Here is an 18,553-nt window from a genome sequence, read left to right as displayed (position 1 = left end):
GCTCTCCACCTCGGTATCCTTCTACACTCTTTTTACTTCTGAACTACACGTGACTTGATTCCTTTATAGCCAAGGATATGCAGGCAGCTCAGATACCAGGGCTCGGTCGCAATCTTTATCCATCTTTATCTTCTTTTGAATAAGTGCCGGGTCAGAACTCAATTACGTTGCTTACTTAATTCTTTGCTCAAAAACTCTTCGAGTTTTCATGCAAAGAGGGGCAACTGTAAGCACATAATTTTTGACTCGCGCACTTTTAAAGTTAGTTTAGTATCTTTAGTATTTTAATATATTTACTTGGATTATTCTAATTAGATTCTAATATACTCTTATTTTAAATTTTAGAATATAAAGTCAAAAATACAAGGATAGTTTTATTTATAATATTTCTCATCTTATTATATTTTTCATTTTAGTATAAGATCATCAACACTTCAATAGTGATATTAATTTAGCTTTACCATAACTTTTAATCTACTCTTTCTAAATTTTATATTAATATAATGTTTGAAAATATAAATAATAATAATAATAATAATAATAATAATAATAATAATAATAATAATAGTTTTAATAGTATATTTAATTAACTAAGATTAATTAATATGTTTGTAGGATTTTCATTTTTTTCGTTTTGCTTTTTGTTTTTTGTTCAACAAGAATTTCATAAGGCCCAATCCAGATCTTCCACTCAATTCCAACACCCCATAGCCCAAATTGCCTGACTCGATGCCTTCCAGCCCATAACCCATTAGCCCTCTTAGATTAATCTCAGCCCTTGATCTAGTTAAATTCAACGACCCTTGTTTATTCCCTACCCCATATAAAGATTTTTTTTGTCACAACTCTAAACCTAAAGAGATCCCAACCAGCCCCCCCAATCTCTAAGCTTCACTGCCATTCAACAACACCCAAACCCACCATAACTCCACCCCAATCTCATTCATGGTCCCCCCTTTTCTTCTCTCCTTCTTCCACATCACACATTCAGTACCAAGCTTCATTATTTTCACTTGTTTTTCTCTTCATTTTTCTTTTTCCGAATTTGTTTCTTTTAGGCCAGAATAGAAAAATGGGGTGCGTAGGATCGAGTTACACTCGATCTACTCCCTCCATTTGTCTTATCTCGTCCATTGAAGGGATTTTTGGATTTGTTTTGTGGTCCCACGCGTTTTCTTGGTGAAAAAGAAGAAGATTCGAGAGTGAGGTATATATTTGGAGGTTTTTGGACACAAGGAGAGGGTTCAAGAAGAAAATTTCGGAGAAGATTTTTTAAAAAAAAAGGTTTGAGAGAGAGGAAAAGCTAGGGTTCTTTCTTTGAGATTCATTTTCGGATTTTCAGGTTTTTCTTTATTTTAGATTTCAGAAGGAAAAAAACAAAAATACATTCCTGCTTCTTCCTTTGATTTCAAGATTTAATTTCAAGGATGGAATTTGATTGAGGAGGAGTGCTTTCAAGCTCATCACCGTTGTTGGCTATCGTTCAAGGTTTAAATCCAGTGGTTTCGGTTTGAAGTTTATTGGTTCTTCAATGATTTTGATATCAGTTTCGCTTGTAATTGCAATCTTCAACAAATTAATTGAAACCTCATTTAGGTTCATCTCTTTTCTTATTCTATTTGCTCGTTGTTTTATGGTGAATCAAGCATTGAAAGGGCCATTTAGGGAGATTAACTTTGCATTTGTGTTATCGATTCTTATTAAAACTTATCCTAACTTATGTTATGGTCTTTGCTTTGCTTAGTGATTCTGCTCCCAAACATGGAATGTGCGGAAAGTTGTCTTTGGAAATTGTTTTAAAAATTGAACAAGATGCTTATGACTGTTATTTTAGTTCTTTCTTTTAACATTAGAATAGCCTATTCCTCAGAATAAATCGGTAAAATGAGGCTCATAATCCTACTTTTAGTCACATCTTTTGGTATTTTTGAGATTGAGTTGGTTCCTAGAATTCTTTTTGGTTTAATCCATGACTAATTTTCTAGTAAATAAGGCTTTAGAGAATTAAAGTGATATAAAGAGGTTTGGCAAGTTACAATTAATTTTCAATGTCGTAGTTATTTTTAGCTGAGTGGTAAGCATTTAAGAGTATATATTTTAAAGAGGTTTGCAAGTTAGTGTTTCATGATTTAATGATCATTATCCTACTAGAGTATTCTGTTACAATCATTCAATCTTAGTAAATTATTTGATGATATTATTTAGTACAATGTATCGTTAGGTAAGTAGATCACCTTAGTGCTTTGTTGGTATAGTGTGATAAATATTGGAATATAAAAAATAAAAAGGAAGAAGGCAAACTGAAGGTTCACGTAATTAATTTGTCAGAAGTTGGGGTGGTAGGAAAATCTTTAGTTGGTTCCTCCTTAATAGCTTTGATTCACCTGTCTTTTATTTTACTAAGTATTCTAGCGTCATTCAATTTTTATCCCTTTAAAGTACTTAAATGTTCATATGTCGTGTGCATGTTTAGGCCGATCACATTTGGGTAGACGAATTTAGGTCTCGTCTTTTAGCTTCTTTTGAGACGAGAGGTCACCCCTTTAGTTAAATTTGTCCGGAAAAAACCACGAAGAATTTGTATGTATTTTATCTGGGGTATGTCCCGAAGTGAATGTAAATGAAGGTCGAAGACGGAGCAGTGTGAGGAAGCATAGAATAGTATTCTATTTTACTTTTATTTTGTTTTATTAGGTGGGAAGACCTCGAGCTTCTTGTGTGTTTTATTTTTTGTGTTTATTTCTACCTTAATTTGAATATTTTGATAGCCAACTTGATCGAGTACGCAACCGTGACCTTCACGGAACTCGGGGAATGCCTGACACCTTCTTCCCAAGTCAAATAAACCCCCTTACCCGAATCTCTGGTGCAGACTTAGTTTGGATTCCAAAGTATTTTAAAAGGAAAATTATTTTAAACAAACGGTGACCTGGCACACCAAAACCAATGTCAGGTGGCGACTCTGAGTTATTTCCTTTTGAACATAATTTTGTCACTTTTTAATTAAAAGCCCTTTTAATATTTACAAATCTCTTTTATTATTTTAAGAGGGTTAGTGAAGTTAAAAAAAAAAGGTATGACAAAACCTTTCAAAACTGGAGGTGCCCCCGGTATTTGGTCAACACGGGAGTTGTAAGTTTCCATCTTCTTATCATTATCTTCAATTTTCTTTTCTCCGGACTCGATCCTCTTGATAAGCACATCAAGCATTCTCATAATCGTGGGGTCAGTCCCCGAGCCACTTTCATTGGGCTTTTCAGGCGCTAGTTTAGTACGCCGAGTGTTTACTGGTTCGACTATATTCGGAGTCTTATTTTGACTCTGAAGTTGAGCGATGGCTGCTTCTGAGCTTGCAGCATCTCAAATATCACTTGGAGTTTGATTCCCCCATCTCCCATTCCTTGCGTTCTTTGGCCATCGGACCAGGCTTTGCTGCGTATATTTCCTTCGAGGTCTATGCCTGAATCTGCGTTTAGAGTATTATGTGAATTGATATCAACTGGCTCCATATTTGGCACTTCCTTAGGGTTTATTGGTGGTACACCGACCCCTATATTGTTATTTTTTCCAAGACCTTTGTTGTCATGAACATGTGCGTTTTGTGTGCTAGAAATGTTTCAGCCTGAGAATCAGAAAATCTTGATAAGAAAAAGTGTAAAAACAACGTGTGTAATAAAATTAGTAAAGAAATAATCACTACTATCTTCAGCTCCACGGTGGACGCCAAACTGTTTACCTCGAAAATACGAGTAACAATTAAATTTGATTTGTAATTTTAAAGATATGTGATTTAGTTCAATACCAATTAATAATCAAGAAATATGAAGTAGAAATGAAAGAGAAAAGCGAATCAAACCAATATTGCTTGACAGCGGTGGCCTCGAGCTTAGTGACCTCGAGGTGGGCTTAAAGCAATAAGAACAATTAAGTAAGAAAGTAAAGTAAGATCAGTAAAGCTAAGGACAATTCTGATAGGCAGTAGGCAAAAAGGTAGACAGTATATTCTTTTCTCAATGATTAGATGATGTTACAAACGATTGGGGGCCCCTTTATACAATAGGAGAACTCCTAAATAAGGTATATTTCTATTTACAGTAAGGAATATTCTTGGTACAGATGTCTAACCGCCTAGTACGGAATCATTCAATCCTATTCCAGAATTTGCGCATGACTTTGGGGACGTGGCAGGAATCTAGCTCGTTCTGGTACAAATCCATAACGGTACTATTTCGGGGTCTAGCACACTTGGCCCCGGTATTCCTCGCACTCCTATCTCCGAGCATCATACTCTGTCTTCGAGCTCAAGTCTGGTCAGCCAGTCTCGAACTCGACCTCGCCTGCACTTGGGCCTAGGACGGACTCTCGAACTTATAAATCGGAGACATATGATTTTGACCATATACAATTTTGATTTTGGTGTACTTGTTTAGATTATTGAATTTTGCTTACAAAGTCATTCTTCTTTTTTTTTTTTTTGGGTCCGAACATACAAAGTAATTCTCAAGTTCCAATTCGTTATGATTAAGCAGAGTCCACAAGAGAAAGAAAACGAGTCATGACATATATTCCCTGACGTCGTTTTGAATGAATAAACACAATATGACATTGGAAATCGTCAAGAAATGTACATATATTTTCAGGTGACCTCACCTTGAGCCAAGAAGACACCGCGCATGGACTTTTCAAATTTTTGATGGAAAAAAAATCTTAACAAAAATCAAAGTCAAAAGAAAAAGGAAAGGCGCCGAATTATCATACTTCATTAATCTATACAAACCCAAGGTATCTTAATCCCTAGATTACATTTCAACCTTTGATTCTTATAGACTACTTAATAGTTTTCTTATTCGTTGATTTTCAATTGGTTAATTAATTCAACTTTCTATGTTGTTTATGTTATCCTTTATTATTCTTTCACAAGTACTGTAACATGAACGACTTGTCAAATAATCATGTAAACCATTTTTTTTTTTTTTTGGGAATATTCTCTCACCGCTTTTGCGTATAACCATAGCATACACGGTTCTAGCGTTCAGTATAAATTAGACTAGAAATGCAAAGAATTCGAATACCATTTGTTATATCTAAATTAAATAACGGCAACAAATTCTATATGGAAGGAGGTAATCAAACAGTTGCGATTGGTTCACAGTTCTGTTCTCCTCAACCCCTTCAACTATCCATGAAGAAGAAGGTTTACTTCTGTGCTGGCCATGGATATGAAGTTAAAGATGCTTATGGAAATCTCGTCTTCACTATTGAAAATCTTCTTGGGTTCTTTTCTAGCAAGGTTCTTGTCTTTGATGCTGCTGATATACCAATTCTCAACCTAAAAAGCAAGGTATGTACGAGATCAATATGATCAAGTTTTTTTTTTTTTTTTATGTTCCTCATTTTCTGAGACATCAATAAACACGAGTTGATGATTTCTCGAATAAAAAAAGTAGAAAAAGAAAAAAAAATTGAGATATAAAATTTATGAATTAACCCTATAAAATAAATCCAAACCTGGAAGCAGTCTAATTGTGGCTGCGAATGTGTAGAAGGCTTAACTAGATGTCTAGGGTTCGACCGCTAGAATTGAAATCACTTTAAGTTAGAAAAAGTTCATCCTTAAAGTTAGATTTTTGTTTACCGTCAAAATGGTAACAACAATTAAATTTGTAAATGAGATTCAAAAAATACGCGATCTATTCTCGAGCTAGTTGTTAAAGCAGTTAATGCTAAGAACGTGAAGTGTAATGATAAAATGCGAGCTAAAACGAGGCAGTAATCAAACCAAAGGGGCTTGTTGCCCGGATGTAAGGCCGATCGATGGGGACCTCGGGGTCAAGGCTCGAACCGAGCTTGAGCGACCCGGGCAATCGGGAGCGAGATAATAGGCAGAGATATGATTAAGCGAGGCTCTATATTGTCAATATCGGACGATATGGTGAAGAACAAATAAGAAAATGATAAATGTTAAGGAGGCCTCGGGCCAGTGAGAATAAACAATTTTGAAGAGAAGAGAGAGAGAGATATATATATATTATTGCACTTGTGGAGAAATAGAGCAACATCAGCCCCTTACAAGGTGGGGCGAGTCCCTTTTATATAGGAGGGGAGACTCGGCTACAAGTATGTGGGGATTAATTACAAAGTACGGTGATGGGATGGCTTGACATGATGGTTCATCATAGGCTCTGGATAGGCTGGGCCTGTCAGATGTAGCCATGTGCCTAGAGAGCTTCCCCCTCTGTCCTGGCTTCGTTCTCCGTTTCCTCCGAGTCGGGCTTTGACGAATCCCGAGGTAGGGAATTCAGTCACGACCTCCTACCCTCGGGGCCCCGGGGCATGCTTCCGAAATGTCTCGACAGCGAGAAATTAAGTTATGTTTTTGCCGCGTATAGATAGTCTCCGTGTTTCCCATATCGAAGTGATGGGAAATGATTCTGGCGCTTGACTCCTCGAGCTTCTTTCAGCGACGCCATATCAATGATGCGACCCCTGGCTCGTGCTTTTCGACCTCATTCATTGCACTCCCTGATTTTTGCTTCCCAAGGTACAAGTACCGCCGTCGGTTCAATTTTTCATAGATGCATTAACCGCGCCCGTCATTCAGTCTTCCAAAGCCTAGATGATCGTGTCATAATCCCCTATAAATGGAGGTTGCCTTGGCTTTGTTTTTCCTATCTCAATGCTTCTGTTGGCTTGCTTGCCTTTTCCTTCCTATTATCTTCTTTCCCCCTTAAACATCATGTTACGGGCTTATGACCTTAAGGCCGTTTGGAGGAGTTCCCTTAGACTGCATCGTGGCTTTTTGCCGGGGTCTCCCTTCATCGAACATAAGTGTGTTGTCCCGCTATTGCTGTGGTCGTCGGTATGTTGGCCCTTGTTGCTGCTGCTGGCCCGAGGTGACGAAGGACGGGGAGCCGGTTTTTTTTTTATGTAGACAGTTGTTCGGATTATGCACCGTAGCTCACTCTCCTACCCAGGCCTAGTGTGGCACTTCATCCATAGGGTTTTTGCTTTCCCAAGGGATAAAGTGGCACTACCGGCCGTTGAGGCTGGGGCCCACCGAATCTTCAACATTTGGCTTCGGCGGGCCATGTCTCTTTTGTATGCCTCCTCTGTGTCCCCTCCTTTTCCTCTTCTTCTACGGCGGGGATCCCTCGGGGGATTGAACTGGGAACCTATGGGAGGTGGAGATCGAAGGAGTGACCCTCGAGGATACGTGCTCTAGGGTGCGACGCCCGGGGATGCTGATACCGGAGATGAATTCTCGAGGGCGGATCGGGCGTCCGAGTTTCATCACATGTACATCCTTTTGTTCCTCCGCTTTAAGCATAGACTCCTGTAGGCTTTTTTAATTGAATGTAACGACCCTTTGAGGGCTGCTTGTACGCAAATTTTATGAATAAGAATATATTTTGCCGATTTCTGCTTTCCTTACTTTGCTTTGTTTCTGTATGCACTCATGCCCTTCGAGGCACTTCGAATGTCTTCTTTATTTATTGACTGCTGATATCTGACTCGGGCGCGAGCGGTCATTCTGATCTTGTGCTGATCGTCATGGCTTTCCTCCGACCCATCATCGTACTTCGGGCCAATCTTGGATTGATTCTGGTAGATCCGGGCTACCGAGGCCCTCCGAGTTGTTTGGAGATCATGTGTCGAATTCCAGGGACTTAGGGAATGTTACCCTGGGATGGGGCAATGTTCTTCCAAAGTGGGGAAGGAGTCATTGGCTTTTGGGTCGAGGGGCGATGGCGACAAGAGAGATCAGCACCTGCAGTGTGACGGAGCCTTAAGTGGCACTGGTCGGGCTCACATTTCTGAGAAAAGGGCGTCGCCCGAGTTTGCTGCTCCTGGAGTGCCTGATTCCCGGTCGGCAGTTCCTTTGAGCGAATATGTCGTGCCCGGGGTCAGTTCTTCTGGGGCCTCAGGGGCAGGATCAACAAGAGTGTGTTCCGACTTCGAGGAAGTCCGTCGGCTTCACTTTGTGGTGAGTTTTATGTACATTTTCCATGTATCCCGTGTCCTCCTCCCTCTATTGAATCTTCCTTGTGCATGCCTGTAATGGGCTTAGGTCTGAGCTATTCCGTCAAGGTGCCAAGCTTCAGAAAATTCTGGGTGAGGGCGAATCGCTTAGGCTCCTTAGCGAGGAGAAGGAAGTTGAGCTGCAGCATTGGCGATATGAGGCGTACTGGAGCTCAAACTATGAGAGCTATTTGATGGAGAATGTAACTTCCTGTAGTACGTGCTTCGCTCCTTTCTAACCTTAAGGCTAATTCCTTTTTGCCGTATCAGTTGCAGAAAAAGTCGTAGGCCTTGGAGTACCTCAAGGGCGACGTCAATCGCGTTAGAGTTGCTTGCGAGGAGCTAAGGGCTCAGGTGCAGGCTCGAGCTTTAGAGGAGATGGGCATTTCGGCTAAGGTCCCTGCCTTCGAGGCCCAACTCAGCTTGACTCATGGCAATGCCAAAGTTCAAATAGATATGATTGGGAAATTTCAATCTAATCTCTCGAAGGTCAGAACTGAGAAAATCGATGCCTGGGCAGAAGCGGCATTAAGCCGAACCAAGGCTGATCGTGAGATGGCGATTCATATGAAAGATGCAGCTGATGCCCAAGCTGAACTGAAGCAAGCCCTCGACCGGGAGAAGAGGATCGAGGAATATGTTTGCTGTAGATCCTGGAGAAAGGTACTCGAGGAGGTCAGTGCAAGGGGCTTCGTTCTCTCGGAGGAATTGGCTGGAGCAAGGGTGGATGAGCATGCCGCTCGGTCACTTCTTGTTGATGTTGCGGAGGGCGAATTTGACGAGCTGTAGCCCTTTAGATCAGAGTGTAGATTTTGCCATTTTGTCGCTTTGTCTCTAATATACGTAGGACATGCTTGAAGATGGAGAATGCGCCATTTTCATGTGTGTAATATATAAGAAAGAATTTGAAGATTTATTTCTTCTGTACCTCTTTTTTCTCTTTTTTTTGTTGTTGCTTTCGACCGGTCAAGCCGGTTTTGGTGTTTGGTGAGGTCCTCATAGGTCCGGTATGGATCGGATAGACCCAGGGGCTCTCAAGTGTGATTCTTGACGCGAGCAGGTGTTGGGGCCTCTATGCCTGGCCTGGCCATTTAGGCTTAGTCTCCGAGTCACATTGTGACTCGTGCTTCAATTGGCCCTCAAGCTCTTTCCTGCCTGTGTGGGCGGATGATGATGGATTTTGTGCTTTGTGTCGAAGTGACCTTATGGGAGCTTGGTCCGGAGGTTTACTCGGCTGGCGACAGTGGCATTCATGTCGCGCCCTTGGGCATACGACAGCTTTAGGGTTCAGTCTTTGAGTCGCGTTGCGATTTGAGCTGTAATCGACCCATAAATTTTCATGATTCTCCGGCCGGAGATAGTGGCATTTATGTTGTGCCCTTAGGCATATTCGAGCTGTAATCGACATCCATGATTCTCTAGCCGGCGCTAGTAGCACTTATGCGGTTTGGTCATTGAGACCTTTTAGTATGTGGCCGGGAGGCTTGCATAGTTAACTATTTTAGATCCAGTCTCCGAATCGAGTTACGATTCGAGCTCATTTTAATTTCAAGTTGTTAAGATTGTTTAGCTAGAGACAATGGCTCTTACGCTATTTGGTCGTGGAGAACTTACAATATGAGGCCCGTAGGCTTGCTTAGCTGGCGACAATGGCTTTTACGCTATTTTTTCCCGTGGGCTTTTTATAGGCTTTGATTCTGTTCGTTAAGGTCTTTTATAGTGTTTTTGCTTGACCCGTCATCGGTTCCAGAGGAACCTCGATTTCAAGTCGTTGTCGGTGATGTTTTGAGCACCTCGTAAGGTTCATAGCTCATAGGTCGAGTAGATCGATGCTCTTGTGTTTTGGAGCCGATATTGTCAGGGCTCGTTTTTGCCTATTGAGAGAAGCACGTTTTAATCGATTCTTTCCGAAGTATATTCGGAGTAGTGGCCTGCGATTTTTTAGCGACAGTCGGGCATCCCCGAGTCGCATTATTTTTGCTGTATCAGCCGTTTCGACTGTAGTCATATGCGTTTGGCCGTAGCCATTTTTGATCCCTAGTGATAGTTTAGGCGTCTACATCGAGGGTATGCCCTTTAGGGATTCTTACACATGCGACGTATAGCCTAAACTTCGGGATTTTCATGCCTGTTGAGGTCTTACAATATGTCATGCCTATTGAGGTCTTACAATTTTTCATGCCTATTAAGGTCTTACAGTTTGCCATGCCTATTGAGGTCTTACAGTTTGTAGAATAGATCTGGTTACGCTGAGGCTGCCCGCTAGGGGTATTACAGTTTCAAGTTTTCCAGTTGTATGGCAATTAACAGTAGTCTCCAAGTCATCGAGTTTGTTTAAGCTTGAAGACAGCTTCTCGTGAGCTCGGAGTTGCCTTCTAGGGGCTTGATGAGCCCGGAGTTCTGACCCTGGGATCATGCAAGTTGTCGAATCGTTAATGCTAAGTCTTCGAGTATATCAGGACTCATTTGATGGAGAAGCATTTGCCGCGAGTATGTCGAAATATCCTTTCCCAAAATACGAAATGTCGAAAAGGTATTCTTTATTGCTTGGCGTAAATATATGCTGTAAATACATATTGTCCCGTTGTTGTGAGCTCGGCCCGCATGGGTGCCACTCCTCTGATTATCTGATCCATTTACATGATTCCGTTTTGGAACTTGGCCTTCCATTTATTGGCCCTTCCGAGGGGATGGTGCCCTTAATAGGAGGTCATCGCACGTCGTTCGACTATAAAAGAAAGGACTGCGATCTTGTCGGATATCTTTCTTGGGGGTACGTTGCTCCGCTAATAATCTTGCTAGCGGGACCTTTAGGTTGAAAACCCGGTCGAAGAAAAAGAGCTCAGTGGGTTCTGCAGAGGCATCAGATCTCTGAGTGGAGTTTAGAATTTCTGAATGCCTTGGCTGACTGCCTACATGTAGGTTAGTAAAAGGAAAGAAACAACAAAAGAGCGGAGTAGTCCTTCCCTGATGTGGGGCGTGTAGGCGATGCTTTCGAGGTCTGGTATGTTCCTGCCATTTCGAGGCACGATCCCTAAGGCAGCCTTCCGCCGTGTTCAACCGGGCTTGGCCGAAAATGCGGTTCTGCTTACCCCTTGATCCCTTCGAGGGCGGAGGCATTGATGCCGGCGACGGGTCAGATGGTGAGGGATTTCCTCTCGTCGCGTGTAGCTTATTGTCGAATGCCTTAGTCCCACCTTTGTCGGGGAGTTTCATCCCATTGGCGGAGTGGGGTCGAAATTGCCTCTGGGCGGTGTGCCCGTTGTCATCCGAATAAAACTTTCGGGCTTTGCGGGCTCGGCGTTCTAGTCCGAGCTCAAGCGAGTTGTATAGAGGGGATGGCCTTCCTGATTGTTGTGGAGATCGGTGTCTAGAATCCATCGAATATTCGAGGTGTGGGAATGATTTGGTTTGTTATTCCGAACTGTTCTATTGGCTTTGGCCTGACGCCGTCGATATAATTGGTCGAACCACCTGCACTTATGAACACATGCTTTATTTGGAATAGGTTAAATGAGGGAGGGGGTTACTGATGTGTGAATACGAGGTCGGGACGAAGTCTCGGCCTCGCATCCTTGGATGCAAGGGTGTCCTTTGGGTATATTTCCCGGACCCATCTTTTCCTGGCAACGAGCACTTTCTCTCTGCACTTTATGGATCTTTGAAGGGTGCCGCCGCCATTTTACCGTCGTGGCAATACGTTGTGGCTTGTAAACTTCGTTTTTCCTGATATCCTTCCTCTCCTGGAGCTGGATTCGAGCCTGACCGCTCAATGATACTTGGTGGCAACCTCTGTTGAATAGCACTATTGTCGTTATTTTGAGCTGGTGACCCCGCACGCACTACGGTTTCTACGTCGGGCCATAGTTCTCTTGAAGAGGTCTTGGTCGAACAGGTCTGAGCCGCCTAGCGTTCCCGGCTTCGCTTATGGTGATCATGATGTTTGATGTAGCAATGCTGAAATCGCACTCGGTTGGGCGGGGTTTCCTTACCAGTTGTGCCTTGTTGAATCTAGTTCCATTGGAGGTTCCTCGAGGGTGTTGTCCTCAGGCCATCTCCCTACTGTTGCGAGGTACGTTTCACGTCAAGTCGTTCCTTCCATTCGCCGGGCATGGATGATACCTCCATCTGCTTTGTATCAACTTCTTTGTCGAGAGTCTTCTTGGATATATCGAACCCGAGGAGGTTCTTGGAGGGTCGTCCATGGCCCCGAATCGGGGCTGGTGCCGAGTGTGGGCATCCAACCGGACCTCGACTGGGTACCTGGTCAGGCTTCGCTCGAAATGCCCTGGAGTAGTTGCGCATACTTCGCTTAGGCTTCGGGTGAAGGCCTGTGTTGGCCGGTCATCCGAAATCGGGAGCGATCTTATTCGTCCTATCAGGGGATAGGGTACGGCTTCCTGCGACATCTCATTTCTTCTTTGTTCGGCCTCAGGTGTATCAGGCCTTCTCGGTACTACTTTGATGGCGCTGACGCGGAGGACCACGCCGGTACGGTAAGCGAGTCTATGAGGTCAGGTGACAGGCAAAGGCGCTGCGTCACGGTTCCTCTCGAAAGAGTTTCTTCGAACTTCCTCAACGAGACGGGCTCAAACTCATCATCTCGGGTGTTGCCTCCCCTGAATGAGCACGCGCAAGCGGTGCTGTGTCTGTAGGGATCCGAGATCCTATCGCACCTAGGGAGTTCCGACATTCTGGGTTTCTGCGAAGCGAGTTTCAGGACCGTTTCCTCGGGAGACCGTTGATGTAAGAGCTTCCACGAACCTGATTCGATCCTTTTGAAGAGATTCCCAAGCATCCTTAATGTGGTGGGGTCGGTTACCGACTCGTTATTACTTGATCTCTCGGGTACTAGTTCATCGCAAGGAGATGTCTCTGTCGCCACTGCGTTGGGGGTCCCCGGGCGACTTTGCAGCCGAGCGATAGCCAACTGTCGTGCCTGCAACATTTCAAAAATAACATGAAGACTAACTTCATGTTCTATCCGGGCCGGGATTTTTTGTGCTTCCTGTTGGTTGTTGTGTCGTACGCTCCTGTCGGTGTGAGAAGTTTCGTCGACTTGTTGTGCGTCCTGTGAATCTGTGTCTGCTAGGATCGGTCCGGGAGCGATATCAGGATTTCGAGGAGGTGCTCAAGCAGCCAGGACAGCCACGCCATTTTCCCTGTGATTTTCGAGGTTATCGTTCTCAACTCCGTTTATCGAGCCAGACATTTTGGCCTGAAATCAAAGGATCTTGGACAAGAAAAAGTGTGAAAGATAACGTGCATTTGTGTGACGAAACCAACAAGAAAATAATTACTATTATTTTTATCCCTATGTGGGTGCCAAACTGTTTACCGTGAAAATGGTAACAACAATTAAATTTGTAAATGGGAATCTAAAAATACGTGATCTATTCTCGAGCTAGATGTTAAAGCAGTTAATGCTAAGAACGTGAAGTGTAATGATAAAATGCGAGCTAAAACGAGGCAGTAATCAAACCAAAAGGGCATGTTGCTCGGATGTAAGGTCGATCGATGTGGACCTCGGGGCCAAGGCTTGAACCGAGGTTGAGCTACCCGGGCAATCGGGAGCGAGATAATAGACAGAGATATGATTAAGCGAGGCTCTATATTGCCAATATTGGACGATATGGTGAAAAACAAAAAAGAAAACGATAAATGTTAAGGAGGCCTCGGGCCAGTGAGAATAAACAACTTTGAAAGGGAGAGAGAGAGAGAGAGAGAGATTATTGCACTTATGGAGAAATGGAGCAACATCAGCCCCTTACAAGGTGGGGCGAGTCCCCTTTATATAGGAGGGGAGACTCGTCTACAAGAATGTGGGGATTAATTACAAAGTACGATGATGGGATGGCTTGACATGATGCTTCATCTTAGGCTCCGGATAGGTCAGGCCTGTCAAACGTAGCCATGTGCCTAGAGGGCTTCCCCCTCTGTCCTGGCTTCGTTCTTTATTTTCTCCGACTCGGGTTTTGACGAGTCCCGAGGTAGACAATTCGGCCGCGACCTCCTACCCTCAGGGCCCCGAGGCATGCTTTCGAAATATCTCGACAGCGAGAAATCAAGTCTTCTATATTCGTCGCGTACAATTTTCATAAGCGAATTCGAGGGAGAAGTTCAAAAATAGCCAGATTTACAAGTGGTCATTCAAAAATAGCCACAGTTTTAAAAGTAATCAAAATTTAACCATTTTTCATGTAAAGATAAATCTGAATGTAAACACTGTTCAAAATTCGGAAAATACTCCAGCATAATATACTTGAGTTCCAGAATAAGTATACTGGAACTCCAACATATTATAATGGAGTTCCAGTATAATATACAGGTCCAACATAATATGCTGGAAGTTCATACACATGTACTCCAATCTCCAGTATATTATGCTGGAATTTTCCGCGTGTTGGAGTTTCAGCATAATATGTAGGAAGTTCATATACATGTGCACCGATCTTCAATATATTATGCTGGACGGGTCCCTGTTGCCAGATGCAGATCTAGGATTCGAAGGTTACGGGTACCACTACTTTATACATACAGTATATCTAGGGGCGGATATACATAACACCAAGCAGCGTTACGGAACACCGCTTTGCCAATTTTTTTACTAGATATGTATACGTAATTAATAAATAAAATAAAAATACTAGGCATGAATACAAAAATTGACAGTGTGTCACTATAGTAATTTGTTTTGTTCACTTCTTTAAATGTTTACATCAATTATGAAATTTTATGCATACGCCACTAAGTATACCTATAACTAGCTACAAAGACAGAATAGGAAGGATGTGCTGACTTAGTTAGTTTATGGTAAACTTGAATAGGTCTTTCATTCACACAAAAAAAAAAGTTTGATTTTGGTTTAGTATTTTATGCTTAATTTAAATATATATTTTTTTAAAAAAGTAAAAAATAAAGAAAACTCATGAAAGAGTGCCTCCAGTAAAAAATTTGCCTCAAGAGTAACTTAATACTATATATTCTTTGTTTGACTAGATTAATTCATTTTTATTATTTTTGGGTTAATTTTTACATGTTAATTGTCGAGTTAATTATATGATAATTATTTTTAAAGCAAAACCTTCAACTTTCCACCTATGATAATCAACTCAAAACAACTATTAATCAAGTTATTTGTTTTTTTAAAAGCCAAAAGAAAATACGGTTCATATTATACTCCAATATATAAATTAATATTGTGTCATAAAAAAAGAGTCATTCTATGCTAACTAAATCAACTCAAATTACCTATTGAAAAAAGTTGCTCATGAGTAGGGGTGTGCATTCGATTTATCGATTCGATTTTGACCCTTATCGATAATTACTTATCGATTATCGATTTGTACATATGCTTATCGTTATCGTTTCAATAAGGTTTCGATTTTTTCGATTTCGATTTATCGATTTTTGGGGCTTATCGATTCGGTTATCGATTACACCAATAAGAAAATTTGCGGGATTCCACGGAAAGTATATCGCTATAAACACGCCTAAATAATATGGATAAAAAGAAGCTAAAATAAAACGAACACCGTTTATAACATAAAAATTGTGTCAACAAGCACATGCAACGAAACTAAAGTAAGGGATCAAATGTATGACACAAACACTCCAACGGTATAACAAAAAAGCCAAACAAAAAAGAAAATACATCATCACGGCTAATTCTGTTTTCCATTAATTTGAACGGCATTCCCTTGAGCTTTAAATATGATCATTCCTTAAATGTAGTAGAGGAAATAATAGGGTTAGGGACTTAGGGTAAAGGGAAGGGTATTATAGAATAAGGGTAAAAAAAACAAAATTAATTAATTAAATTTTATTTTTTTGTCTTTTTAGTATACTTATCGATTTATCGATAAACCGATAACCGAAGAGGACAAAATCGAAATCGAAATCGATAAATCAATAAATTAATATCGATAAACCGATAACAAATAATCGATTCAATTTATCGATAAACCGATTCGAATGGACACCCCTACTCATGAGATAAGGTATAATAATAGAAAGTAGAAACAAAATGGGGATTGATATACAAAAGTTTAAAAAATAAAGAAGAAGAGACAAATTAGCAAATAAAAGAAAGAAACTAGGTGAAGAAAACGAAGAAGAAAAAAAAAGAAGAAGGGGTGAGGCCCTAAGGCCCAGCTTAGAATAAAGGGAAATCTCAATAAGTTGTAAACGGAAAAAAGGTAAAAAGCATGTTCCCACAAGAATCGAACTTGCATTCTTGATGCAAACAATAGCCTTCAAAATAGATGTTGAACCATTGGCACCCGCACATACTTTGTGCCTTATGGGTGCCACTTGTTTTATATATCCGTTTTTCCACAGATATCTCACATAAACAGTAATAATTTTAGCAAAGTTAGTGGGTGGCGTGACACCCCTACTTAATAAGGTAGATCTGCCCCTGCAGAGAGACACATAAAACTATTAATTTTAACGAAAAGATTAATAACAAATGGTAGTTAATTGGCTTCTCCTTCTCAAAACCGATTTCAATTTAGCACTGAAAATTAAATGCATACTTTTCAAACAAGAGGATAGGAGGTTAAATTAATAATATATAGAACTCTTATATAGTGTCAAATTATTAAACAAATTTTAATGAATGACATCATTACGGATTAAAGATCTTAATTTAAATTTTACCGAAAATTAATTTATGTACGATATTATGTATGGAGAAATCTTTAATTAAACTTTTACTTCTGAAACTTATATCTCAAATAATATAAGTGAGCCAGTTTTTAACCCACGAATTCTAGTCTTTAAAGTTAACGTGTTGAAAATTTATTTGATGCAGAAATTTTCGTGGCATAGTAGATGGCAAGCTTTTAAGGGAGACAGCACAAACGAAAAGGACCTCATATTTAGTGCCAAGATTTCTTCAATTTTCCAATTCACCACAAAATTGGACATTTTCTTGGCCAATAATATATCAGAAGAAGTTTGTGATTTTAGGATGAAGACTAATTTCATGGAGTCAACTTGTGACATTTTTGCTGGACAATCATCTACACTAGTTGCTCAGGTAAAACCCATTTCCAGCTGCTTTTCTCTAATAAATATTGATTGCATTCACTTCTCAAAAATAGACATGTCAGTATCATTAATTTCTTACTGTTTTATTTCATCTGACACTTTTTCCGTTTAGCATATTTGTTTCAAAAAGAATGAAGTAACACATTTCTTATTTGAAAAAATCTTTCATATTAAGCTCATATTACTCTTAGAGGTCATTTGGTATGATGGATAAGCAAAAGTAATCTTGGGATAAATATTTAGTACCACTTTATCCTTGTTTGGTTACTAATCTTGAAATGAGTTATCCGGAGGTTAAAAATCGTAACGGAATAATTTATACTTGTCAGAGGATGGAATAGTAATCCCATAATAAGTTATCCCTGGATAAAACATTAAAATTGGCAATCTCAGGATTAATACAACATACTAAACAGTCAATAAATAATACCAAGATAACTAATTTCAGTATAACTAAATCCAATATAATTAATCCAAGCATAACTTTTTTTCAAACCAAATGACCCCTTAGGTTTCGTTTGGTACGAGTGACAAGGGACAACTAATATCAAAATTAAATTTGAGATGAGTTTATCCCACGTTTGACTGAAATAAAACTGCGATATAACTAATTTATATATTAGTTATCCAGGGATTGTAGTGTTATTTTTATTTCTATGGAAGGATGGAATAACAATCGTGGATAACTAATCGTGCAATAACTTATTTCCCTACCAAATATGATGGCATATTCAGAATCGCAAGTTCTAAAAGGTACTTATGATATACACCAAAAATATTTCTTTTTTCCTAAATTTCACGTCCAATGATATAACTCCTTATAAAATGAAAAATGGAAGAAGCACAGGTTCTTCAATTGCAACGCACTGTGTGTGCAGTGTAATTAACATATATAAACATATTTAAGAAATTCAATTACATGCATATTATTTGAGTTGAAGGCAATGAGTAATGTCCTTGCTTCCCGGCCTCCATTTATTCTTCATCACTTGTTTTTTTTCTATTTCATACCCTAAACTATTTCCATTTAAAAATATTTGATTTTGGGATTTCAGATGAACAAGAACTATACTGCAGGAAGTATATTCCTAGGAAGAGACAAATTCATGGTGAAAGTGAATCCAAACGTGGATTATGCCTTCATTGTTTCACTTATAGTAATCCTCGAAGAGATCGTAAGCACAAGCCGAAGCAGCAGCAGTCATTCATAATGTATTTGTATTATATTGTACTGTATAGTTTTGATGTATATAATATTTGAATAAATTGTATTATTTTATCATCTTTTTATTATTATGTCATGCACCAATAATATGAAGAATAAACTTGCAATATTAAAAATAAAGTATAAGGTAGAATTACAATATAAAAGTTATGATAAAGGATAAAATAGGATTATATAATACTATAAGGAAAGGCAAAGTGAGAGGGAAAAAAAAGGTAATGACTAGAGGTGTACAAAGAAAATCGACAAACCGCA

General features: G+C 40.1%; 1 protein-coding gene across 1 annotated transcript; it reads left to right on the top strand.

Annotated features, from left to right (window-relative positions):
* Window positions 1–5,099: 5,099 nt before the first annotated feature.
* On the top strand, window positions 5,100–18,284 carry LOC104242862 (protein LURP-one-related 10-like). The gene is made up of 3 exons (XM_009797977.2): window positions 5,100–5,341; window positions 16,835–17,062; window positions 18,129–18,284. Exons 1-3 carry the CDS (start codon window positions 5,114–5,116, stop codon window positions 18,282–18,284), a joined length of 612 nt encoding a protein of 203 aa, XP_009796279.1. The 5' UTR covers window positions 5,100–5,113.
* The last annotated feature ends 269 nt before the right edge of the window (window positions 18,285–18,553 follow it).

Source organism: Nicotiana sylvestris, chromosome 7 (genome assembly GCF_000393655.2).
Source record: "Nicotiana sylvestris chromosome 7, ASM39365v2, whole genome shotgun sequence".
Classification (NCBI taxonomy): domain Eukaryota; kingdom Viridiplantae; phylum Streptophyta; class Magnoliopsida; order Solanales; family Solanaceae; genus Nicotiana; species Nicotiana sylvestris.
The sequence above is the reverse complement of the archived record's forward strand: the minus strand, read 5'-3'. Positions and strand labels throughout refer to the sequence as shown.